Source organism: Haemorhous mexicanus, chromosome 4, assembly GCF_027477595.1.
Source record: "Haemorhous mexicanus isolate bHaeMex1 chromosome 4, bHaeMex1.pri, whole genome shotgun sequence".
Taxonomy (NCBI): Eukaryota; Metazoa; Chordata; class Aves; order Passeriformes; family Fringillidae; genus Haemorhous; species Haemorhous mexicanus.
The window spans coordinates 49,725,887-49,753,258 of NC_082344.1; the positions used below are offsets into that span (position 1 = coordinate 49,725,887).

At 36.0% G+C, this 27,372-nt stretch overlaps 1 protein-coding gene across 5 annotated transcripts; it reads right to left on the bottom strand.

Annotated features, from left to right (window-relative positions):
• Positions 1 to 361: 361 nt before the first annotated feature.
• EXOC1 (exocyst complex component 1) lies at positions 362 to 26,928 on the bottom strand. 5 transcript variants are annotated; one of them, XM_059844806.1, is made up of 20 exons: positions 26,825 to 26,928; positions 24,804 to 24,937; positions 23,838 to 23,968; positions 22,826 to 22,985; positions 20,964 to 21,151; positions 20,114 to 20,341; positions 19,726 to 19,858; positions 19,443 to 19,552; positions 18,824 to 18,877; positions 14,485 to 14,634; positions 13,261 to 13,366; positions 10,373 to 10,417; positions 9,073 to 9,236; positions 7,260 to 7,370; positions 6,712 to 6,788; positions 6,003 to 6,231; positions 4,870 to 5,053; positions 3,474 to 3,673; positions 1,825 to 2,019; positions 362 to 1,042 (listed from the first exon to the last, which is right to left on the bottom strand). In XM_059844806.1, the coding sequence occupies exons 2-20, from the start codon at positions 24,925 to 24,927 to the stop codon at positions 890 to 892; spliced, it is 2,742 nt and encodes a 913-aa protein (XP_059700789.1). In that variant the 5' UTR covers positions 24,928 to 24,937; positions 26,825 to 26,928; the 3' UTR covers positions 362 to 889. The 5 variants fall into 5 exon arrangements, with proteins under 5 accessions (XP_059700789.1, XP_059700788.1, XP_059700791.1 ...); XM_059844805.1 differs by lacking the exon at positions 26,825 to 26,928 and adding an exon at positions 26,626 to 26,764; XM_059844808.1 differs by lacking the exons at positions 18,824 to 18,877; positions 26,825 to 26,928 and adding an exon at positions 26,626 to 26,764.
• Positions 26,929 to 27,372: the final 444 nt, after the last annotated feature.

The window sequence follows — 27,372 nt, forward strand, 5'->3', positions numbered from 1 at the left end:
AGGAAAAACAGTCATACTGGTTTTTTTTTTATTCTTGCATCGCATCTCAAAAAAAATTCTACTCTTGCATGTTTATGTATGTGTTTCTACCTTGTATACATCCCACCTCTATCCAACAACCTGGCCATTTCACCAAGCTGTACAGAAAACCTACGGCCTGAATCTCTGGCAGCTAAAGCTCCAGAAGAGGATTTACGTGAGGTTTAGCATATACTGATACTACATCATATTTACTAAAAGGAAGAAAAACAACATGGCTGCAGAAATGCAACAATTCTTCAATAGCAAGCAGGAAAACAATGGAATTAACTCCTTCAGGTATTTTCACCTCTTTGAAATAACTCTTCACAGAAATAAAGAATATGGTGAACATAGTTTAATAATTATAGCCACATTACATTTCAGAACATGAATTCAGTCTTCCCACTGTAAAAAGTTCTACATCCGTACTTCCTAGAACAAGGAAGGGAAAATATCTGATAGTCTTCAATACTTACATAATTTTGAGGATGAAAAATATTAGTGAAAACAGTAGTATTCTTTTGGCATACTATGAAGGTAGTGCTTACTGCTTTTGGCAAGAGAAGGAATTATAAATAAAAATATTTTAATATCAGGGAAAGGGAAAAACGGTATCCAAAGTGTTTCAAAGTGTTTCACTGAATTAATGCTTCCAAACAGTACTTCAGCCCAATAGAAGCCCAACAAATCCCCGAAGGTTTTATTTTGCCCTGAAAGGCTTTTGAAGCAGGAGTGTTACTCAACATACATGGCAGTTAACTACACACACATGGAAATCCACCTTTTAAAAACCCAATAACATTTATAGTGTTTGATTCCCTTATACACAGGCATACACTTTGCTAGCTTCTGTTTCCCTTTCTAGAACTTAGTGAGACTGTGCAATACTGGAGCAGTAGTCTAAAATGTCCTGTATAGTGAATTCCATAGTAATTCCTGATCCAGGGTAGCAGCGAGCTATCAGCCCTTCAAAGTGCTTGTACTGTCGTATGAATTCATCTTGCATAGAATGCCACACAACCTGCCAAAGAAAGCAAACTTTAGGAAATGTCAACTGGCACAACACACTGCATAGGTTAACTAGAAAACACTGGCTCATTAATCAGTCCTCACTTAAGGTGTCATTTTCCAGTTAAAGATTACTATTAAAGTTCAATAGCTCGAGTTACTGCATTAAAAAGAAGATTGATAGTTTTCACCCATTAAGATCTGCAATGCTGACATGACTTGTAATAAATGTGCAAAGCAGAAAATAGTAAAGAAGATGGAGAAGTTCTCCTAATAATTGCTTTTGCCTTTCAGGAAAACACCCTGAACCAGAAGAGTCCTATAATTCACATTTCAGACTTTAAAAAGCTGTTTAAACAAACTTAAGTCTACTTATTATTAATCCAGCGAGAAAGTTTACAGAGTGGAAGGAAAACATTAGATAACACAACTATCAGAAAATATATAACTGAAAGTATTCTGCTATAGTGCACCAGCTAAGATTCACATCAGGTTACCCATTCATTTAAATCTATTCTCTACTTCCAATATATTTTGCACAACAGACATCACCCATTAATGATCAGCTAGGGAATCATAAAGAAAGTTTCTTTCTGAAATTTTTTCTACCACTCTGGTCCAAATCAGTATTAAACAAATAGAAACAGAGTAGGATTATAAAAAACCCCAAAAGCAGTAGTCAAAATTTATGTTTTTAGAGTTATGCTGAACATTCTCACAGAATACAAATGCAAAAGCAGTAATAAAAAGCCTCTGTGTAACATTACAGGGTTTTTAAGACACAATTTAGTTTACCTGAAGTAAGTTTTCTTCTTCACAGAGATGTTTATCTACCTTCTTGTAGAGATTATCCAATCCCTTCTTCACTTCTTTACCGGGATATTCCTTTATAACTTTACGAAGCTCTTGTTTATTAAATGCCAACTGATAGCTTACTTCCTCTTCCCGTATACCTTGTGCCACACGAGCTTCAACACCTTCAAAAAAATGCTAACAACAAGTAATAGCATTAGTCACTATCACAAATCTGAGCTGTGTGGTTAAATTTTGATTCTGTTTCATGACTGTTTTGTTCTTCCAATTTTTGTTTTTTAATTGGGCATGAAGTACTGCTGAGCCATAAACATTAAAACACAGCCCAACAATACAGCAGTCCAAGTACTAGCATAAAATTGAAATCAACCATTTCTCAAAGCAATTGAGCTTTACTTTGCAACCTTGTAACTAATAACCACCAGTCAGCCCCAAAATCCCCAGTTCATGAGCTCATTAGCAGGGATCCAAATACGGGATCTTTTGGATGAACTCCCTAAGCACCTGAGCATCTTTTAAACCATAATTACACAAGAGCATATTTGTTCACAATTGCCTCCCTTTTCACTGTCATTGACCAGTTCCCTCAACATAGTAAATACAAAAGTTTCAGTAAATAGAGGGAAGTATTTCCAGGAACATTCAGGTTGAGCTCAACAGTGCATCAGGTCTGGGTAGGACAGAGGTAACTCCCTAGTTTCTTCCCAGCAGTCTACATGGTGCTGTGTTTTGGATTTATGGCTAAAACTGGGCTGATAACAATATTTTGGTTACTGCTGAACAGGTCAAACCTGACCAAATCATAGCACAAAAGATCATGCTCAGCTATAAAAATCAGAGCTGGAAGAGGCCGGTTTGGTGTTTGGCTTCAAGGTGGCTGTAGCTCAGAAACTGCCTGGGCATCAGTCTGCTTGTGAGAGGTAGTAAATGACTGCTTTTGCATCACTTACTTCATTTTTTTCCCTCTTTCTCTTTCCCCTTCTCTGATTAAAAGGTCTTTATCCCCACCCGCAAGTTTTTTCCTATTGTCTCCCCTGAAGAGGGGGGACTGAGTAGCAGTTAGCTACATGGCAGCTTAGATGTTGGTCAGTCAATCCACAAGTGGGAAACAGCAATAAAGCATTTTAATTTTCAAAAAGAGAATACATCTTAAGTGTCTCTGAAAAAGGATGCCTGAAATCCTGTTTATTGAAAAAGCCATGAGACATTCAAGTGGACAGAACTGAATCTGAACCTAAGCTGCCAATCAGTTTAACATTTAGCTCAACTTCAGACATTCAGAATTTTCCTATAACTTTTCTTGTTTAACAGCTCAAAAACTACAGCAATTTTCTCTGCAGTTGAGGTGAGAAAGATTATCCCAAAAATTCTGTTGACTTTTCCACTCACTTTCTTCTTCCTCAAAACCATTTGCTTAAGACACTGATGTTTAGTCAGTACTATTAATTGCCATGAAAAATTTGGTTATTTTCATCCAAGACTGTTACTCTCATTAGTACTCTTGCCAGATGTGCTCCAGTCCAAAATAATAAGAGATTATGACAGAGAAAGTGATAAAGAGATCAAATAGTGGAAATAATACATTCATAAACTATCCTGTACCAGTGAAATGAATACTCAAATATACTCACATTTAATTTCTCAAGAGGCTGCCCAAGTGAGTAGATTACATAAGACTGAAGATGATCAGTGTATTTCTGTTTGGCTTCTTTTTTCTCAGCCTCCAGACAAGAAATTTTCAAGCGAGAAAGTGTTGCAAAAATATGATGGAAGTTTTCCATCATGACGACATCCCTGGGTGTCTTCTGGCTTTCATTAGCTACTTTCTCAACTGAAAGAAATAAGCAAGATACTTAGATAAGCAAAATACTTAGAATACCAAAAGGACAAACAAATTCAGAAAAAACATAATCACCATAATGCTATCAAAAAAGGAATTCTGAATTTCATGTAACTGATTACCATTTGTATGAGTCATAACTACCACTAAGTAAAATGCTTCAAAATTATCACTAAATAAAATGTTGCTTTAAAAGCAACAGATACATACAGGCTCTAAGATGATGAAACCTGTGTGGCAAAAAAGTAACTTATAAAAAGATACAAAATAATGAGTATGTATGATCTCGTTACAGGTGTGAAGAACAAGTCACATTCTGAGAAGGCTCACAAGCATGCTTTCTGTAACCCTAATAAATAGCACATGACAGAACTATTTAAGAGAAGTCACAGCAAAATCAATTCCCATTTTCAGCAGGACAAAAATCTTCAGTAAGGTAGTAGGGGTTTTTTAAATGTACTTCTTAATCTCAATTTTTGCTTATTAGCTTTATGGTCAAAATTACTGTCAGTCCCTAAATGTAATAATTAAAATAGATAATACTGCACATAGATCTTTTACTTCCCCCTTCCCCTGTCAAAAAAAAACCCAACCCCAAAAAAAACAACAAGCAGGCAAAAAAAAAAGTTCTACCTATCCCTCCCTTACTGCACCTAAAAGCAGGCTGAAAGAGGATGGCTTCAACCAAGAGCAGTTAATTCTCTGTGCCTGTTCATCCATTAATCATTTTGCCAAGACTGTCAGGATGCCCATCATGAAAGTGATCCAGGGCACCAAAGTATCAGTAATGAGCAAAGATTCATTCCAGTCAAAACAATGAACTCCTAACTAGGAAAAATCTGCCATTGCCAATTTTTTTTCTTCCTATATGATTTTTTATAGGGGGAAACAAAAAGACAAGAAACCACTTCAGACTGAGCATTGCCAGGGTGCTGCTATCTCCCCTCCCTCTTCAGAGTCTTAACCACTTCCCTCTGTCACAACTCAAAGTTACAGGTTGTACAAAGGAAAGTATCTAAAAGTATATTACAATCAAAAGGATTACACTTGCTCACTTACAATAACAGAGACAACCAAAATTTCAGCATAGTCTTAAAAAAAACCCCACCTGTTCATTGGGGCACAATTATATATAAACAGGTGGAACCAATTATTTTAGTAAACTATGACAGCCTTGGAAGACCTACCACTGTCAAAGACAGCTCTAATAAGTTTTATGTAGGCTTTATCTAGATCTCCTCGTCGTTCTGCATTTTTGAAAATTGATTCAGCAAGGGCTGCAAACTCTTCAAATTCAGCAACAAATGGAAGGATCCCAACTTTACTCTTCTTTGAGATTTTTACTTCATCCATCTGCTTCATCTGATTACTCTTTAATTTAAAACAAGAACAAGTGTTAGGCTCTAGATCATGTAACAACTATTAAAAGAAAAATGCAGACGTACTGAAAAAACTGACATATATAAAAGACAGAAACAAATTCCTTCAATTAGTACATCTATTTAGTCTTCCACCCTTTTTACCATTATTTTTTTTTAAAGTAAAATAAACAAAAACAAACACCCAGTGGAAAAAAACCCGCAAATTTATGCACCAGAAACAATTTTCACTTTGTAATCGAATAAGAAATTTCACTTTTCTGATTCAGCCAAGCTCATAATTCCTTTTGCTGCACAAAGTTTCTTTAGTCTTCTTTTGAAGAAATTTTATTTCTGAGTGTAATAAAAAAATCAGTTTCCAAATATTATAAGTATTAAACTGATCAAGAATGGTCAGTTTTATGATGTTTGCCTAGAGTGAAATTACATTTATGACAATAAAACAATGTTATACCAACAACTCTGTTTTCACCTCTCATATTTAATATCATTAAATATTTGGTCATAACTGCATTAGCAAAAGAAAGTTTCAGACAGTAGGGGCTGCCTCTGCTACTGCCAAAAGACCTCATACCCTTGTACATCCACAAGGTTTGGTTTTGGCAAGTAAAAAAGGCAGAAAACTGTATTTTTCTTAATGAATTTCAGTAATCTCAAGGAGTACAAGTTTAAACAAAGAATTAAGAATGTCAGCTAGCTCAGAACCCTGAGCAAGCGGTCTTACTTGGTACAAAAAGCTACATATTGAGGAAAACTGGATTGGAGAGGAAAAAAGAAACCACCATTTATTTGAAGGCTTGGCCAGTAGAAAAGCAATAAACTACTAATTTTCACTTCAAATTTAAAAAATTTAGGTATATAGAAATGTAAAATCAAACTGGGTAGGAGTAGGCTTCCTATAATATTACAGTTAGCTTAATCAGAATAACTAAAGAACTTACAATGCACTTATCAAAGTTCCTTTTGACAGTCACCAAAACATTTCCAAGTGTTGTGCTGAGAAAGGACGCAGGGTCCACATTTTGTGCTGTCCATACATGATGGCTCATCTTAACTAACATATAAAGGGAATTAAAGCTATCAATCTTGTCTCCCAGTGCTATAAGGTTATTCAGCTCAGGTTCAATACAACGAAATATTTTTGTCATCATTTGTCGGATCATGTCCTTCCTATTAAAAATGCATAAGAGGAAAATATTACTCTGACAGTTTACTAGGGTATCTTACATGCTTTTTGATATATTTATTTGATATAGTAGTCTCATTTGCATTCAACAATTCTCATGACTTTCAGAAAGTCAGTACCACACAGTAAAAATTAACAGTCACAGGTATAAAATATTCCAAAAAGTATTTTCTCTGTGGAAGCTGTCACACACTCTCAGAACTTAGCATATTTTCTATATTATAGTGCCAAATTTCAATTTCCAAGCTATTAAGAGAATTAAACAACTATATACAGGAGCACCCATTCTATATACAAAAATTATTCTTTTTACCGACACACTCAGTGTCTAGGTAAAAATTTAAAGTTCACTATTCACTTTCACTGAAAGGGAATAATTTCTGATTTTAGAGGAAAAAAGTTTTATATGCCAAATAAACTCAAACATAGGCTTAAGAATCAGTAATAAAAAAAGCAGCACATACTCAGATGATACAGTTTGTGGAACACCAGAAGTGTGCGAACGAGATAAAGCTACTCCATCCGTTTCCTCCACTTCATTCTGTGAGAACAGGGAATGTATGTAAAGATAAGGTTTGTCTCCAATTCTTTATCAAAGCAGATACTACATCTGACAAAACCAATGTAAGTAGCAGTTCCCAGCAGCCCCCCCCCGCCTCCAGAGTAGAAAACAGAACAGTTTGAAAGTTTCTGGTAATTTTCCAGTCACATTCCACCAAATTCATTATTATCCACAATCACTCCCCACTGTCTTCCTATATAGCAGGATGGAGTGTTTGTTGTCATCTTATGAGGAAACAAAACCATGGCAAAGGAAACATGTCAGTCCTTCTTTCATAAATTTTGTTTTGGTTAGCCAAAATAAAGATCACTCCAGTTCATGAAGAAAAACAAATTACTTATCACCTGGATCACATAATCACTAAAAAATTCTCAAGTTCTCTTTCAAAGAGATCTCTTTTGAGGCTTGGTCAATACTTTTTACTACAGTGACAGAGAATCTAAATCATACCATTGTTGTTCCAGAGGTGCTCTGATGTTGTTGCAGTTTGAAAAATTTACTAATGAAGTCCTGTTCTGCCAGACACAGAGGCTCTAGTTCACTTAATACTTGCTCAAAAATCTAAAGAAAGTTAAAATATTTTATCAACACACCAAATACTATGGACGGTTAACAATACTAATTTTTATTGTTTGTTACATATACTTTTTATCTTCACTGAGGTTTAGAAGGCTTACTACTACTTAAGAAATGGAAACTTATAAGTAGATGTCTTAAAGTAATAGCTGCCTCTTCAGCATAGTCCTTTCTTATCCATGTAATACTGTGAAGAAAAGAACAGTCTATGTTTTTCCACAACTAGAAGTTTTCTACTTGCAGCCTGAGGAAGCACTTTTGTGCTATAATGGAAACACTTGCATTTTAATAGCAAGTCTTGGGTTCTGCCACCATCTCTTCTGCCTGGGTTGCTGAGCAGAGGAAGACAAAATTAAAAGCCTCAGGGAAGAAAAATAGGTCAACTGGGTATGTGGAAGTTAACTGCTCTGTACAAAAAGCAGAAAAAAATTCTACATAGCTGCTACAGAAACAAATCAGTAGGTTTTGTACTGAAGTATGCAACACAATTTTTAGATTTAAACTAAAGCAAAACACTACTTTGGCAATAAGTAATTACAAAAATTTAATTAATACAAAATAAGAAAATTCTAAGTCAGATGTTAAACATATTTCTCTTAGATTTTTCTATGCAAGTATTCAAAAATTAAGGCATGCAATAATTTACATAAATTAAACCAATCTAGCCACACAGGAAATCCACGCTGATGAAAATTCCTATAGGAAAAAAAATCCAACAACTTAGTAGGTCAGCTCAATAGCTTATAACTCTGTGTATATTAAATCACATTCACATATCCCCAATGGATGTGAGATACAAGTGAGAAATTGAAAATAATAACACAATAATTGCATAAACCTGTTTTAACAAGTTAGCTTTTTAATTCTAGACAAGTTGCTGCTACAAGTTTGTAATAACTTAACAGTTAGTATTGTTTCAAGCATATATTTCTTCTCAGAAAAAGACTGAGCAATCATTTGAAAAGTTCAGAAGAAAAACATTAATCTCCATCAAGTAATTCAATAGAGAACAACAAAACTATTTTTATCTCTGACTGATAACTGCTTGTTTTCCTTCCACAGCAGTGAGGAGTTAATTCTGCAAGAAATGATGAGCACTGTCACTTTTAATATGGTTCAGGGAAAAAAAGTCAACAGATGCTGAGGACAGCAAGTTTTAAAACAGGATGAGGCCACTCCAATAATAACTTAGTGCTATTGGTTACAGTTAAAACTGATGATAACTAATGTAAATCCAGTATAAGTAAAATTTTAGGGTCATGCTCAAGTCCTGGCTAAAATTTTTATCTTTCTTATCTTTTACTTTTGCTTACATACTGGCAAAATGCCATAGAACACTGCATGAATTGAAAAAAATAAAACCAGTGGAGAATCCATCAGTTCCATTCCTATTTGCTTAAATACACATATTTGGCTTAAACTTAAAATATAATTTTTTAAGCTTGATATTCTTTAAAGACTCCACACAGCCTATAAAGGATTTAAAGAATCTTATATTCTGAGATTAATACTGTAATCTACATATTTCTTAGAAATTGCCTTTATTAGATGTATGGTACATACAAACTTTGAAATTGGCATGTTTTAGGATTTAAAAAGCAGAGATTTTTGAACTATAGGAGAAGGACATGTAAGATACCTCTAACACAAAACTAAGCAAAAATCCTATGGGATATTTTGGCTTTACCTTATCAAATTTTGTTCTGTCAGCCACATCCAGGTCAGAAGCAGACATGTTTCCCATGTCTAACAGTGAGGATGACTGAGATCTACGGTTTCCTGAACTCTGAACAGAGAGTTTATTTAGACTAGAAGTAGACCCAGTTAATTTTCCAGAACTTCCATGAAGACCTGTGAAATAAAGACACTATGAAGGAGGAAAGTGAAGGCAGAATAAAATACTGAAGAATAGGTTTTGTTACAGAATATATGAGATCAAGAGTTGCTAGTAGTCCTATATTAAAATCAAACAACTTTTGTCTAAGCTATAAATGCTTTGCTGTAAATGTATTCTTTCCTCATTATAAGGTAACTGAGATTCTTCAGCAATTTTCAAAGTACAACATAACTATTTAAATTCTCATTGTAAAGTATGGCAAAAAGGTATAAAAGGAACAAAACTCTCAAATACAGTAACACAGGGATTGAAGACTTGAAAGCTAAAACCAGTTATCACATTTGTGGATGTATTTTGGGCAAAGGCTGCCACAAGCAGAAGAACTGAACCACAGGAAGGAAAAAAAATTAAAATGTTTTATATACAGGCACTTTTTCATCTTGCACTTGATCTTTCTGCTGTTAACATCCTTTTAACTACAGTTTGTTCCAGCTACTTTGCTGGACCTACAACCCGATAGTAACTCTGCTGCTAATACTCTCCCCTCCCTTTGATCATAATTAATATTCAGTCATTTCTTCATTATATTGCTGGGCCTTCTCCTAGGAGCACGTATTTCCTTTTTCATTTCCTTTTCCCTCAAATTTTTCAGAAATGTTGGACTAGGACAAAGAAAGCTAATAACAAAAAAGACCAAAAAATTATCATTATTTGATCTCCAAGTAAACTTCTCACATCTAAGCCACAAAGAAACTTATAAGCAATCTGGCAAGCTTCACTTAACTGCTCTGTTGGTATCTAGTCTAGGGACACAAGACAAAGTCTATAGATCAAATCTAAATTGTCACTTCAACCTACTGGAGGAATGGAAAACTATGACAAGGTCTCAGGCACAAATACATTTTTACTATTAACTAGTAGCACGGGAAACCAAAAGATATTGCCTTTATGTGCAAATTTTCTCAAATTCTTTGTTGGGACTTAGAGCTGTGCTTCCTTTTTGGCTTGCCAGCCCAATGGTTCTGCTCACTTTATTTCATTCTGAACAGAGTGCTTCCGTGTGAGGTAGATTCTTCCTGATGCAGCACTACATTGTAACATTGACACACATGCATTGACAACACCAACTAATGCAACTAGTTATACTCACTCTCAGTTTCCTGTTTGACAGCACTTTCTTTTCGAGGCAGTGTAGCTGGGATGGATTAGGTTGCAAGCATCAAAGACAAAGACAAGTTAAAATGCAGTTTGCACAAACCATGCACAAGATGCAAGTTAAGCTCTAACTGGAAAGAAACATGCAGAGAACTATGAGCAGCAAGTAACTACATTGCAAACACATTTAGTTGGAGAGGTACTATTCTAGAAATTCAGTATCTAAACTACATGGAAAATAGAATAAGCTTCTAGGTATTAAAGTTTGATTTTTCTTATATAGTATGTTCAAAGAACACTTTTGGTAACATGTATTTAAGTTCTCCCAAATTGAGAAGTCCATTAAATTATTTGTCAGACTCAGTTTCCACGTTAAATCATATCAATAATAGACATGAAGAAATTAAAATCCACTTATGGAATTTTTTTACTGAGTCTGAAATACTGTCCACCTTTCGAATTTAAAACACACACAATTACTGCAAAATAATTCATATCGACAGTAAGACTGGCTAACATTTCTTAGTTGTTGCAAATCAGGATATTTACATAGAGATTACATCTTTTGCATTCATGCTGCACAAAAACAGATGACTGCAAATTTGGAGAGGATAAAAATAATAAACATATAGTTAAAAAAATTTACAAAGAGGTTTTTATATTTTTCCTGGTTCTTTTCAGAATTGAAGTTTCCTCAAGTGGACTTCAATATGAAATTTAAAGTAAATGGGTATTTGTAGAAAATATAGAATCCCTAGAGTAAAAGGCATTTGCATACGTACACTAAAAGCAATATGAGGTTTTAAAGAGATCTTGATGAGGATGGATGCTACAAGCCCCCCAAAATGGAGCAGGCAAGCATAACCTACTGTAATAGAATGAGTATATATTTCTAAACGCCACAAACATGTCTTAAATACCAGATGTTCTCAAGTAGGCAACACTACTGATAATTGTAACATCAAATTCAAATTTAATTCCAGCCTGGTTTTTAGATCTTGGGGGTTTGGCCGATTTTGAATAAAAAAGGTTTAGGCATGATATATTTGGCATATGCAACTGTCATGCATTGGTCCCACTTCTTCATGATCCTCAATTTCTAAACACATGGGACTTAGAATGTGAAGAACTACAAAGATCAGGCCCTGGAAAACCAGGGGAGCCTTAGTGGCTTTTGACAAGCTACATCATATAAACATATGACAATAGTAGCATTCTTTCCAACACTGACTTTATGGTATTTAAGTATCAAAGTCTTGGCTTCATCAGAAAAGGAAAAAAAAAAAAAGAAAAAAAAGAAAAAAAAAGAAAAAAAAGAAAAAAAAGAAAAAAAGACTACTTCAGACAAGAGTGAATGCTCATGACCCAGGCTGGGTTTTTTTGCCATAAAAAATGCAGACAAAGAACCTTGCGCTAGCACAGAATGCCTGAATTCTCCCAGCATCCCCTCTGCATTTGAGGTATTCAAATAGCAGTGCTATTCCCAAAGCACAAAAAAAAGGCAAGAACACACACCAACACAACTTGGAAACAGATCACCTTTAGTATTTGAGTACAACTGGAGCATTATGCACCTACACTACTCTTTAAACAAGTTTACTATTAAGAAGTGATATATTTTGAATGAATGTGCAATTAGTAATAGTACAACCACTACAATGAACACAGAAGCCTTTGAAATTACACACCCTTATGAGGCGTTGCAACATAAATAAATTTGCACAAATACAGGACAGAAGTCTTCTCAAGGTGCAGTTTTTACTCTGGTGACTTGAAGGATCTCTTTCTCCAAAATGCCTGATTGCTCCATAACATTAACACAAGTTAGGGAACTGATACAAAAGCTGTCTCTTCACAAGTACAAATCACAAAACAAGTGTCAAGACAAAGTGTTTAGAACGTTTCAGAAATCAATTTGTTTTAGACTAAAGTAAGATTGCAGTAAGATTGCTTTTTAAGATTTATGAATTCAAATGTTCTGACAATGACATCTTTCTGCTTTCCAGGTCTTACAGCTTGCCAAGACTTATCTTCCCAATTCTCCATCTCTCAAACAAGCCTTGCTACCTTCCTGCATTCTTCCTTTCATTACATTTTTCTGGTTTCTACCATCAAACTTCAAGGCGCAAATTCAGGACCCAAAAGAGGCTGATAGAACTTACTACTTAGAGCTGCACATAATTCTGGAATTCAGAATTTGCAAAGTGGTAAACTGTGGCAATATAAATATTTCCAACAAGCTTTGAAACACTGCACCTCAAAATACAGAACTGACAATACATAAATACACTTATAGCACTGTTGCTTTTTAAGCTTTACTTCTATATTCACGCTAGACTAATCCAAGCAGAAATAATCCCCTAAATATAAACACCTACACATTAACAAATTATGATTTCTAGTCTCAGGCTACATAGGTAAACCCCCCTGAAAAAACACATTAAAATATGTAAGATTTACTAGGCGGGATTAGCATTATAAAACTAGCTTCTTAAAAATCCGCCCAAGATTTATTAAAAGCAGAAATAACAGCAGAAGGAACACAAAACAATGCTGCCCAAACTCCCTTTAATTACAACAGCTGCTTTTTCAAATTTGTTCAGGTAATAAAGTGGAACAATTCAAGTAAGAAAAAGTGAGTATAGATTTGAAATACTGTATTTTATAATTTTATTTTGACAAATTTCACGAGATTTCAGTTGTGCTACTCTGGCCTTGTGGAAGTCAGAAGTTTTACCAGTCATATTTTTCACCCAACTTCTTCCATCTTGTGAAAAGTAAAGAATTTTACACCATTACAAAATTAGCCCTAGGTGTCATAATGAGTGTTTTATATGCAAATAGTAAGATTCAAAGCAAGATATGTGCCTTCTGGAAGCTTACCAAACTTTTTTCCTTCTCTGGTTGTGCCTGTCATCTTGATCTTGGCAACTTCAAAGAAATCTTTTATTTCCCTTTCATAAAGTCGTGATAAATAATCCATATAATTCTTAAAAGAAAAATGTAACTTTAGTTAACAGGTATTCATACTGATTTTCTTCTATTATAGATAAATAACTCTTAAAACGTGTGCATTTTCAAGTCCTACTAAACAACAAACTGGTTTGGACTACATTACTGTATATATTAATGCAGCATACACAAAACTATATTTGTGATATTTAAACAGTTTATATTCATTTTCATAGTGAGTTCACTGAGCGTTAATCACGAACTTCTACTTTTCCTTCATAAGGAAAACTTATGCAGTTTTATAACTTATAGCAATGCAGTAGATACAGATAGGATTACTGGTGGTAGAGTATCACAGAATTCATTTCAAGGGTAGAAGAGAGAGAATTCAGCACCATTCTCCCTCTTCTATCAGACTCTTACTGTTCCCTCAAAAGCACACATAAATATGTAATTCTCATATTTTTTTATTAGATGATCACAAAGATGCCAACCATTCACTATCTGCTTTACACTGAAGGCAAATGAATAACTATTCGAAAGCTATTGTCAAAGTCCAATTTAAATCTTCCATTTAAGAATGACAGAATTTTAATTTAAAAAAGACTTGTTTTTTAAGGACTAAATTTTCCTTGACTTCTACTTGAACATTTTCTATACTTCTGTAGTAATTTTTTTACTCCACGTTAGTTTTAAACAAGGTAGTTAAAAGTTACATGCATACAAGGGAAAAACATTTCTATTTAATCTACTGTACAAGAGACCTCTAAAGTTTTTGACACTTCCAAGTGAAATGAAGGTCTGTTGAAATAGAGATGTTACACAGGCAATAAGCACACCAGTTTGAAATTAGCTTAGTATATTTTTCTTACTAAGCTGTTTAATGGCCAACTTGTTTTACATAAATATTAAGATAAATATCCTGTGATACCTCAGCATAGACTGAGGAAAAAAACCAATAAACAGAGCAAGAGACTGCAAATACTAAAACCTGAAGTTTTTATTCCAAAAAGGAATAAAAAAAGAGGAGCAGTTAGTTATACTTAATATATAGCAATATTAAAATGACATGTACATACACAGAGGCAATTCTTTTGATTCTCAAGGCCAGTCTGTTATGTGCATTCTCTAGTATCATTTGATCATTTCACATACCTTTGTCAGCCCTTCATATTTTCCATAATCTGTGTTCTTGAGCCACTCCATCAGTTTAGCATATCGAAGTAAATCTCTGTGAAATGGATGATGATTGGGTAATGTCAATTCAGCAGAGTGCTGGGCAAGAGTGGAGCTCTGATCATGACCCTTGATAAGAAAGAGTATTAAAGTAAATCTGGAGCACTACACAGATGCTTTAGAAGTTTACTGAAAAATTTAATCTGAAGCATCTCATTCAGACAAACAGAAAGACCTCAACATACCTCGCACAGAAGGGCCTAGAGATGCAGGCTGAAAAAGACACCTAACGTAATACTGACACTGAGTTATTATAGCCAAGGCAGGCAATGCATCTCAATAAGCTTGTTCATTTTAAGGCTTTTTGCCTTCAGGGTGAGTCCCTTTGGCACTTTTTGTAAAAGAATGCGATGTACACCTGAATGAAAATTTAATGACAAGCATTCAATTGTTCCTGAAAAATTTTAAGAGATTACCACATTATTCCTCTAAAACAAAAAACCAGCTGCTTCTATTTAAAGATGTTTTTCCCATATACAATTTTCAAGTCCACAGTTAATGGGTAGCCTCGGTACTAAAGATGAGCTTTACACCTCTCCTCTGACAGCCTGCTCCAGTTCAACATACTGTAGCCCACTTTGGCCAAGCCTTCCTTGATCAAATCTTAAAACATCAGTGCACACACATTCCCCCTCCCTCCACACAAACAGATACACAACACACCGTCAGTGAATGTTTACAACCAGCAGCATAAACCAATCCACTTAACACAAGCTACTAATTTCATGCCCTCCTTTACACAAAGATCCCATCATATTACTAGAACAACATATGATTTAGCTTTTTAAGTTTTCACTTGCTTGAACAAGCTTCCTGAGTAATTCACGAAGAGCAAGCAAGGTAACACCTCTGTGCCGCTACACAGCAGAACACACAGCCACTATGCCTGGGTTAAAAGAATGGAGGATAATTTATTTAATTAATTTCCAAATGGCTTTAATACTTTCTGTAAAGACTTTTTCTACTGGGCTTGCCATAAATATAGCAACAGAACTTACAGTCTGTGCCATGGAAGCACACAAAGATTGTACCAATTGGTCTCCAATTCCTGCATCACATGCAGGTGCTTTATATAGATCAGTCAATGTCCATCCCTGAGAGAGGAAGCATTCCTGACAGTTCCATCTTGGACATGACAAGTCAGCAGAATAAGCTATACCATTTAACAACTGCCCTTGCCTGATTCTAACTTGGAACAGAAGCCAGGTTGGATCAAAACCAAAGCAACTTTGTCTTACCCTTTTTCTGTTGTACTGGACACTAATCAGTTCAAGCCTTTTGTAAGAGAAAGCTCTTCTACAATATATTCACAGACTTGTTTAAAAAAAATCTAAGATTTAATTTGTAAAATACCAACTTTCACTAAGTAATGCAACATGAACACTGCCAGCTTCTGGATAAAGCTGAACTACTACATAACAATCATAGAATGGTTTTGAGTTGGAAGGGATCTTACAGACCATCTAGCTCCAGCTCCCCTGCCATGGGCAGGGACACCTTCATTAGAACAGGTTGCCCAAAGCCTTATCCTTAAACAACTGGACTTGAACACTGCCAGTGATGGGGCATCCTCAAGCTCTTTGCAACCTGTCGCAGTACATTTTTGTATCCAAAATGAGTGTGAACTTACTCTGAGCCCTGCTCTTTTAACTACATAAACTGACATACATAGACCCAAAGAACCAAGTCCTGGCCAACTTCTTTAATTTATGCTAACAGAAAATGGGGAAGGATAACACTATAAATTTTGCTTATAAAAACAATCCTGTAGTCTGACTTCAACAAAAAGCTAGTGTAATTATTGGAACATATAATTTGGAATTGGAATCCATCCAGCATTAGCAACGCAGCTGTTCTTGTGATTACTGAGGTCATATTCAATACTGTGGGCATACTTTTGGGGATACATATAGGAAAACTTCTCAACAAATCTTTGATATGCTTCTATAAAAAAAAAAAAAAAAAAAGATTAGAGAAGCTCCCTCTAGCCCCTCCTTTGTCACATTCCTACACCATGCATTTTTAATGTTCAAGTTCATTATAGTTTAACGTAATTTACCTGGTGACTGTCACAGCTTTCATCAACTACATCAGTCCAAATGCTCATTCATATTACTGCTAGCAAATACTCAGCTATCCAAATTTTCATTTCTTCTTTCATGTAACCATTTTATTCATGTCCCTTTATTACACACAACTTCTCTGCTTAGTAGTTGCATTTTTCATAAAGCTAGATGACAAATTCCCTCACAAAGTAAATTTCTCTCTCCAGGCCAACTTTTCCACAGGACTAATCATTCTAGTTACAGTAAAGTATGTTCTGTTCAAGATTGCTCTAAAACATTACAGAGCTTCTAGAGCTACCTTTCCCATCTCATTTAGGGGCTTTCTCTCATTACACATAAATTTATATCATTACCAAATGACACCGCGAATTTGTCATTCAACTATTTCATCATTTCAAAGCTTCAACCTACTACATATTTCAAAGGCAGAAAGCCTGGAGTTGCCTTTGAGTGATGAAGCTGGTTGTTAAAAAATCTTTAAAGTAATAGGTTAATTAATTATTAGTATTACACAAAAAATACAACTACATTAACTGTTAGTAAATGGTTTTTAACTGCAGCAAATGGCAATCTGAAGTTGCATTTCTGTTTAAAATTTTTAGTGTATCCTCCTTTTAATGTAAAGGAGGTGAAGCACTTTAGTATCTTCAACCATAGTTTGAATAAAGCATTGATTATTTTGCTTTTCAAAAAATAAAGAGCAATTTCATACTTTCAAGGAAATATATTTAAGCTCAAATGTCAATGTAACTATGTTTTCCATCTAATGACTTCCAAATCAAAATGTCTTGCTTATGTTAAGAGCTTCCTAGACATTATCATGTTTTCATTTGTCTTTTTAATTTACAATTCTCTATCTTTATCTTAGTTTTTTTCTGAAGTGCTTTAAATTACTTTTTTAAGAAACATTCTAAACAAATAATGCAACTCTTCAGATATTAAAGGTAACAAAGTATTGGAGCTGAGGTTTTCAACATTAGACTAAGAAATTGCTATATTCCTCAAACTAACAAAACTAGTAAGATTACACAAGAATCTGATATACCTCCAGCACTTGAATCTGTATCTCAAAATGAAGTACAAACCCTTTTTTTTCCTCTTTTACAACAATGAAAAAGCTTTGAAGAGTCTCATCTCCTGCAATTAATGAACTCTTCTTGCTTAAACTTGACAGCAAAATCATAATTTTTTATCTGTTGATTAATACCTCACAGCTAACAGCAAGCCAAAACTTTTCAGAGGGCAAGTTTGTATGAAAAACAATGTGAGGCCACTACTAGTATCACAATTTTAAAAAAGTAAACTGCCAATTGGTAATAGCATTCTCAACAGCACTGGAATGTGTCTTAAGAATAACAATTTCATCTAATACACATAATATTTCACAGTAATAATAATCTCTTGCCATTTTTAAAAAAAAAAATCCTCAGAAGAGAACATCAGAAAGCCATTCTGCTAAACAGCCACTTCCATACACAAGTCCAATATTCAAATTCTGTGGATGCATTTACACAAGAGTTAGACAACATAGTTTCTACTTGCTCATTTAAGGGCAGGGACACATAGTCTATACCCAGGTTTTCAAAATATGGAAAGTGACAGAGGAAAAATACCTTCTTAAGAACAAAAGCTAAAGGCAAAAAAAATATTATATTGTGGAGCTGGAATTCTTCTGCAAAGTGCAGACAATGTAGGAAGCAGTTACCTTTGCCATAAAAAGCCTGGCTCTAAATGCAATTTTCTATACAATTATCCAGTGTTACTCTATTCCATTTTCTGCACACAGTCTAATACATAAAATTTAGAACTGTAAAACTTTCATTGAGCTAATATGTATAAAACCAGAATTACTATTTTTTATTTACAAATACTGCAATTTCACACATTTTCAATACCCGTACTGTTGTACATTTATTACTATTTCCTGAAAATATTTTTCCTCCATGCAAGTCAATCTGTCTCTCAGCAACTTTTGGGAATGAGATCAGAGGAATGTTAGCTCATAAAAAGATGAACAAAGCTTAAGGGCTGACAAAAATAATAGTAGTGAAAAGGGACGTAAGTCTGATGCTCTGTAATCAGTAAAGACAAATTTCTTTTTGCAAAGTCCAAAATGCAGCTGCTAGTTAGATAATTTCAAGCTCGGAAAAAAAATTGGTTAGAAAATCTTGTATCAAACTCAATGTACTCACTGGAACTGAATGATAGGAGGACCTGTTATAGAGCTGAAGGAGGGTCTGAGTAAACTGATTGAAGATAAAAAACACATAAATTACAAAGCTGAGGCTAAAAAAACCACCCAGACTTTAGGAAACAAGTGTCAGGACAGTGTTTTATGAATATTTCAAGTTAAGAAACAAAACCAAGGTTCCGAAGTCTTATTTTGTATGTTTGGTTTCGGTTTGGGGGTTTTCTCACGGTCTTTGAGGTTCAGACAGCAAGACCTTCTATATTTTCAGCCACTAACATCCTTAAAATAGGTCACTGCTTTTTCTCCTAAATAATCAAGCTCTACAATTAAAGTAAATCCTTATATATCACATAATGCATTTAATTCTGATAGCAAGCTGTAGTGGTTTTGGTTTGTCAATTTGAGATTTTGGGGGTTTTTAAAAAGAGATGTTTGGGGATTTTTTTGATGTAAGTGATTCCTGTAGGCACTTAATGTTTGGTATGCTTAGCAATATCTGTGCCTGAAGACCTTCTAGCATTTCCTGATTACAGCACAGAATATGTCCAATTTTAGACAGATTGTTTTCCTTCTCCAGAAAGGAGACCAAAAATTGCATATTCAATAGTAAGAAATAATACCTGCTGAACAAATACGCTGTTCAAATGACTGGCAAGTCTCCGTGCAAACTGCTCACGCAGGTCACTAAACCGCTGCTGCTGCTGCTTCACTGCATGAAGCATATCATGTCCTACAAACAAAAAGGACTTCAGAGTGTACAAAACACAGAGTAATATATCGAATAGGGGAACCAAGAGGACCAGAGGTCACAATTCCTTCAATCAACAGAACAAAATCTGAGGCTAGTTGACAAGGCATTACCATAATAAATTTTATTAGACAGTAGTCTGACAAAAATGTTACCTGGACGAAGAGCTACATTCATACACTGCAGAAGGGCATCTGCTGCATTAGTGCAGGCCTCAATGCCTCGAGAAGATGTCAGATCTCCCTCCTGAAGGGCCTTTATATGGCCCTTAGCCAGATCCATGTGATTCTACAAAATAATGGATAGTATTGTCCATAAGCTGAAAGCAAATTAGTTTGCTATGCTAGTGAACCAAGAAGAATAAATACAATTTTGTCATTATAACTCACTGAAAATAGTGCAACAATTAAATTGAAAAATAAGCTTACTATTTTAAAGAAACCTCATGCTAAAGAGCATGAGGTTCCTTTAAAGAGGGTAACAATCTAAAAGAATTTTATACCTGGCATGAACAATCATAGTAAACATAACAAAAATGCTTACCACTAAGAACTCTATCTCTGATAGTAGTTTAACATTATTTGTGTTGCTGAGATGAATTAGGTGGTTACTTTCTGAAATTTGATCCATTTGCTCCTTTACACTCTGAAGCATTTCTTCATAACTGCTCAGCTTTAGCTCAATTTGGTCAACTTCCTTTAGAGCTTCATCCAACAACTTCATCAAGATATTCACCTGTTTCTCTGAGGCCATAATGGACTGAATATTTGCCTGTAAAGAAAATAAAGTCACACTTTAGAAGACATTTTCATATCTCAAAAGCATTCTGATATCTCCTTCTCCCTCTATTATTGCCAAATAGTTTCCAAAACTCTTGATGAAATTGACGAAACAAAATAAGCTACAGTGTTACTGAACACACAAATTCATCAATCTATGATGCATTCAAAAAGATAAGATATAAAGCCAAAACTTTGCTCAAATTCTTGAAGCTGAAGTATTGGTCTGCAGAAAAACAAAAACCCAAACAGTAATATCTACTATACCAGAACATTTTTAGTTCCAAAAAAAAAAAAAAAAAAGCATAGGTGATAGGGTCAGATTTTCTGTTGCAAGATCAGGCATCGCCATGACAGCAGCCATTTTCAAAATATACAAAAAACACACAGCTTGAAAGTTTGAGGAGGTTGTTGATGATTCCCTTAAGCCTGTACCCCCTGCATCTCCTAAGTTTTCCAAGTGACCTCTAGGATGCTGGGTTGTCTAAAAACGTCTACATTTCAGTATGTGACAGCTCAGGTTAACTACCTTTTCAGAGAATGCTCCTTGGTCAGCATCAAAGAGAACAGTTCAACGTGCTAGCACACTACTGTACATCAGAAGGACTACTTACCCCATCCAGCACCTGCAGCTCTCTTGACAACTTCTCTGCAAAGGCTTCAGCATTAGCAATAGCATATTCACACCCTTCCATCATTATTTCAATATCCTGTTCCTCTCTTGCGTTTAACTCCTGGTATTCATCCACAGCTTCTTCATCACCTCCTGCTACACTTTGATTCTCTCCACTTGGAACAGATTCTTAGGCAGAGAAGGAAAATAAAACACGTTATCAAGTCCAGAAAGTCACAAGCATTTCAAGAGTACTAAAGTATGTTTAACTACCTGTAAGTAAATCAATCCATTAAAAAATTCTCCTAAAAAGCACCTGCTGCCTATGAACACATTTTTCAAGCCTCAGTCTTCCACATGCTTCATTACAATTTCCTGAACTGATTCCCAACAGTGATGTTTTCCAAATTGTGTAACATAAACAAAATACAAATATCCACCTTCCTTTATTCCAAGGAAAAACCTAGTTTCAGTTTATTTACCTCTTACACTGGTAATCAGCATCAGAATATATTACAGTATGACACTCAATTTGTTAGTGGAAAATCAGTGCAAGTTAGATTCTCTCTTTTGGTTGACAGAGCATAACGGAAACATACCAAAGTTGATTAAGTTATATAGCACTGATTAAATAAAAGCTATCTAGATGCTTGAGATGAGTTTCACAGCAGGAAAATCAGTACTGGGTTGAGCGAAAAATCAAATAAACAATGGTTTCATTAACTACAATTTCTCACAATAGTGCTTAATGAATTTAACAAGCCACTCAAAGGCTGACAAATGAATATTAACACAGTCCAGCCAGAAAGTGTCTGGGACATTTGAAACATCTCTTATCTCTAGCAACTTGATAAGCTAACAAAAGCACTAAAAAACCAACCAACCAAACAAATAAACAAAAAGCATATTATTTAGCAAAATTGCTTATGAGGCAGAATAAAGGAAAAAGGTGTTACGCACCTTCTGCAACTTTAGGAAGTTCTGAAGAATTAAAAGGGATGGAAAAGCAGAGGAAAGGAAGCAGAGAATGTTAGCTAGACCAAGCACGAACAATGTGTATACATTTAAGTGGCAGTAAGTTCGAATGTTTTATTATTGCACAAACTTGAACTGTTAGATGTTGGTTTAAAACAAATTCCGGTCAACACCAAAACACAGAAATGCTATCCTTCCTGTTTCACATTTCCAATTCAATTTTTTCTGCGCATACCAGTCTATTTAATACCAGTAGTTTCACCACTTCTGACAGACTCCTTGTGATATACTCCTATTTGCTAAGCTTTACTATAAAATGTTAACTATTAAAGGATAATGTGACTATAAAATATTTACTACAGGATAAGCAAACAAGATACAAAGCCATCCTAGCCACCAATCAGTCACATAAATTGTAACAGAGTCCAGCAGAATTTAGCAGATGCCTCACAGTCAATGAACTAGAAATCTCATATGAAACCCCCTTACCTCCTAGAATGCAACAGACTCCCACTTTTTAAATTTTTCTAATTCAGGGAAAATGCAAATGAGAACAAAAGCAAATTTGTTACACATTTAGACCTACCCGTTCCTGGAGGTAGATTTTATTTTGTTCAAGAAACAGAATGTCTTAGAAATACAGAAATCTTATCAATATTTAAAACTTCATTAATGAAGTATTTTGTCTTGGTTCTCAGTTTTCTAACAAGAACTCTGCTATACAGTCATCTTGCTTATCTGAAGACTTAGAAATTATAAAGTTGAAAAGAAATAAGAATAAGAAAACAAGAAAACCCATCAGGATTAAGAGTATTTTTTTTTTAGTATATCTGTTTTAAATCAGTAATTACTAAACTTTATAATTCAAATACAATTGTAGAAATTTACCTTCCAACAGCTGTGAACTAACATTAATAAAGTCAATTTTCTTTCTAAGGTATCTCTGATTGAGTTTCCAGATACATGAAATGAAGGTGTTCTTTTCCACTGTGCTGCTTGCAACCCATTTGTACACTTTGTCAAAATGCAAATCAAATTCAGGACTCTCCTGCAAAAGATGAAATATGTTACATGCTCCACAGTCAAATGATTCTCTAAGTAGCAGAGACTGTCCACACATTTAATAATGGAGATGACAGGATAAAAATTAAATTACACACATGCCAACCTTAAGCTCGTACAGCAACTTTAAGGCCCTCATGCACCTTAATAAAGGTCCTAAAATAATGATAGTGAAAAACCAGAATCCATGCTATGACAGCAGTATTTTGTCAAGGCAGGTAAGACAAAAATAACACAATACAGAGATGTGTAAGATTTTTCATTAAGTTTATGACAACAAATTAATTTAAGAGGGCAAAAATAGGTTGCTCCTGTTATTCTGTGGAAAAGTCCATCATATCAGGACTGTATGCTTCCAGCTCATCCTCAGCCTTATATACTGCTCATTAAGAACATTTTAAGTGTCCCAGCAAAAAAAACATGACATGTAGCAGAACATTTTGGATATTTTGACAAATTTATTACTGTCATTAGTAGAACAGTCATAAATCCTCTTTCTGGAAATTAAGCTTGGGTGAAATAATTTACATAAGACTTAAAACAAAAAAGTACTACTGGTCCGTAGCAGATGCTCTCTACAGTCACTGAGAGATCACTACAACTAACAGGGCAGATACTGAGACTACTGCTATTCAAGCATATCTAACCTACTGTTACTCAATGTAACAGGGTTATATTCTTGCAAAAGGCTGAAAGAAAACACAGGCACAGGCTGCACAGGAATGTATCATCTGTTATCAATTTAATTTTTAAAGCAGCCAGTAACAAGGAAGTTAAGTCTAACTTGGAATGAAGGGGATGTTGCGAGCAGAGGACTAAACAAAAAAGTGACACATACTTTAACAGCATCTTTGGCATCAACAACAGCAAGGTCCCGAAGCGCCCATGCAGTCTGCCTTTTGTAAAAATCTCCCTTGTCAGATTTTTTCACTTTTACCACATTTACTTGCACTGGTCGTTCCGTTGTCACTATTAAATGAAGTAAGAGAGTCATTTCAAAACACGCATCATTTCAACACACACATAGTACCTTCACATCTGTTTCTGCTGTACTTCAACTTCTCAAATAAATTATCTGTGAGGGAGATTTTGTAGTATTTAGCTGATGAAAAGAAACATTTTGAAACATTTTCATCCACAATAACCACAGCTCAGTTTAAGCTGATATCTCTATACAGCTCATGAGGTAATGACCCCAATTTTCAGCTTTGATACAGCAGATCTTGGACTGTGACCATGTAACTGACAAAGCACAGACAAAACTGGAGAGTACTGTCAGAAGAATAAAAACATTTTCAGACATTTTTTGGTCAAAAAAATATTCTAGCAAGCTAATTTATTGACAGATCAATCCAAAGCACCTGATATTTTTAAGAGATAAAGTATAATAAACATACACTTAAAGGAACATTAGAACTCAATTCAATTGCTGTGCCTTTTGTTGGACTCTAACCAGTATTCTTTAAAGCATTTTATTTAGGCTTATCAGCTTAGATGATTACTACTGTTTTCAGCACTACATAACACCTGCTTCAAAAGCCCACCAGTCCCTAAAAAATAATTTTTCACTCTTTCCTTTCAAATTACAATGAGATCTGTGAATAAAAGTAGTAGGCTTTGCTTCTTTTTTTAGTAGAAGCAATGATGAATGAAAGTACAAGCTGTAACTAATTTTCTCCATTAGGAATGGAAAGCACCTGTTTTACACAAGTCAAGAATAAGGACTGTACATTAAGCTAAAACAAATGCAACCAAGAAAAAGCAAAGGTGAAGACAACAAATACAGTGTGGTATTCCTATGTACCTGTGGCACACAAAAAGCAATTCCTCTTCTTTTTGCCTGCTTTGCACACATTCACAATGCTCAATAAACGTTCATCATTGGGAGTGAAAATATCCCTCTGCAAAGCATGCTTGATTGCAGTCATTTTCTCTCAGCTGAAAGGTTTTAGGCGGTAAAAATAAACTCAACCACATTTAACAGACACATAAAAAAAGAAGCAGTCATGTACTCACAGTAACCGCAGGATTTTAAAATTCAATTTTACAGATAACTTAATGACTTGTAATCTAGACAGGCATGACTTGGGTAGAAGACCAGACCACTTTAGGAAAAAAATTTTTAAAATGCATACTTATTTCAATTAGAAAACTGTAATTTATTAATTAATATACCTGGATGATCCTTCAGCTTAAATTAATGGAGTACAAAAAACTTCTTTGTAGTTAAGCATTAACATAAAAAAGTTGAAACTGGAACCAAGAAAAAAAGACCATGCTATGCTCAAGCTTGTAGAATTCAATCACATAAGCCCAAAAAAGAACAAACAAAACAAAGCCCCACCAATCTCCAGAAAATTAAGGAATTAGCAATATTTACTTGATTCAGAACAATTTCTCACACTACATAGAGATTTTATCTAGACTGACCAGAGAAGCACATTAGACAGCACGTTCCAGTGGTTTTATTTAAATATAGAAGTTTCAATATTACCTGTGCCTTAAAATTCTACAGTGCATTAAAAGCATGTTCAGTACACACAACATGCTACCGTACTGAATGCTGAGACAATATATGGAGTTAAATTTCAGGTTGGCTTGTTCTCTTGAAGATGCTTGAGTTGCTTTCTCTGATAAACTCACAGAAAAGGCAAAATCTTGGCCACTACAGTAATTTTGAAGATTATTAACTCAAGAACTTTGTGAAAAGAAGGGCCACCATGCCCAAGTGGGAACAGTACTGTCAACAGAGCTCAGGGCGTGCTGCTTATATGACACCCTATGGCAAGGTACCACTCCATAGCTGCTAATAACTTCCCTTCTCTTCATCAAATGCTGGGCCCACCTTTTGTTTCCCAAATTGTACCAGGTCATCGTTCCTATTACTCTTCAACAGATGCATAAGATGAACACACAAAATACTGATCATCTCCTGCATTTCAGATTCAGATGCCTCTTTTCTTCCTATTAAGAATTTTGTTTTCTGCTCTAAGTCACAATCAAACTGCTACAAATTGCTAACTCTCCCATGTCAGTGCTAACACAAGTTTTCCAGATTAGGCAGAATACACCTTTCCCATAAAGCACAGCATGATAGATCCAAGGCTGACTCTCACATACAGTTCAACTTCTGAGTTACCAACTCAGTCCCTTCAGTCACAGCCACCAAAACCTTCACAGTGTGCCAGGACAAAGCACAAAATTAAGCTTTTTCACACTTGAATCCTGCTGTCTCAAAGGAACACAGAATTTAGCCTAAGGAGCTGGAAGTAAAGCTCCTTCCTCAGAAAGAAAAGCTTCAAGAAAGCAGAGACCACACCAGTCTCAGATAAATCCCTTTAGACATTGCTGCGTTTTTCCCTGTAATGTTCCAGACAAAGGCTACGTGAAATCTGTCAGAGACATCGCATCACAGACGCGGCCTGTCCAGGAACGACACGCCAGATGGGGCATGGCAGTGTGATAAGGCTGCTCAGCACCGCCCGGCCTCTCTTAGGCTGCAAACAGGAAAAGCCGCTCCCGCATCCCACCGGCTCAGAACACAACACAAGGGCACAGCCCAACCACAGCATCGCCGGAAATCAATCACAAGATAACAATTTGACAGAAAAACTCAGGAGAGCTACCTAGAGCAGCGGCGGCCTCCCGAGGGCCCGTCTGACACCGCTTCGCCGCCTCCCACCTGCGAGTCCCGCACAAGCGGCCCCCGACCCGCCCCCAACCCGGCGGCACGGCCACGGCCGAGCCGGCCCGCGGAGCACCGCGCCAGCCCCCACGCCTGGACGGGGGAAGGGGCGAAGGGCGCCGGAGCCGCCTCGCTCTCACCGCGGGGCCAGGACGGGGCCGGGATAGGGCCAGGAAGCGCCGGGATAGGGCCGGGAAGCGCCGGGCAGGGAAGCACCGGGCAGGGACGCGGCTCCTCCCGCCGCGGCTTCCGCCCACGTGAGGGTGGCTCGCGGCTCGGGCCGGGCCGCCCGGCAGCGCCCCCTGGCGGGGAGGAGCCGGCCTGGCGGGCGTGGGGAACAGCGGCCGCGCCAAAAGTGACGTCAGCGTCATCTAATGACGTCACGGCAGAGGCACTGAGGGGGTTTAGGCCTGTTCGGGGACAAATGAGTCCACAAAAGGAATGCAGATAAACCTGCTGTTGAAAGATGCATACAGTGCATTACAGTGTTGCACAATCAATTTCGAATTACAGTGTCCAGCTCTGACTGCTGCTGTAATTCCATTTGGCCACAGCATCGGGACTAACGTCAGTTCACAGAATCAGCAAGGTTGGAAAGATCTTTAAGATCATCAAGCCCAACCATCCACCCTGCACTAACACTACAACCCCTAACCCAGTACCAGATAGAGACACCTTTGACCATGTC

Coding starts and splice junctions, on each gene's coding strand:
- EXOC1 (XM_059844806.1), bottom strand. CDS start 24,927: ATGACTGCAATCAAGCATGCTTTGCAGAGGGATATTTTCACTCCCAAT. Junction 19,859..20,113: donor CAGAGATAGAGTTCTTAGTG/GTAAGCATTTTT, acceptor ATTATTTTGTAG/AATCACATGGATCTGGCTAA. Junction 5,054..6,002: donor GGAACTTTGATAAGTGCATT/GTAAGTTCTTTA, acceptor TTTAAATTAAAG/AGTAATCAGATGAAGCAGAT.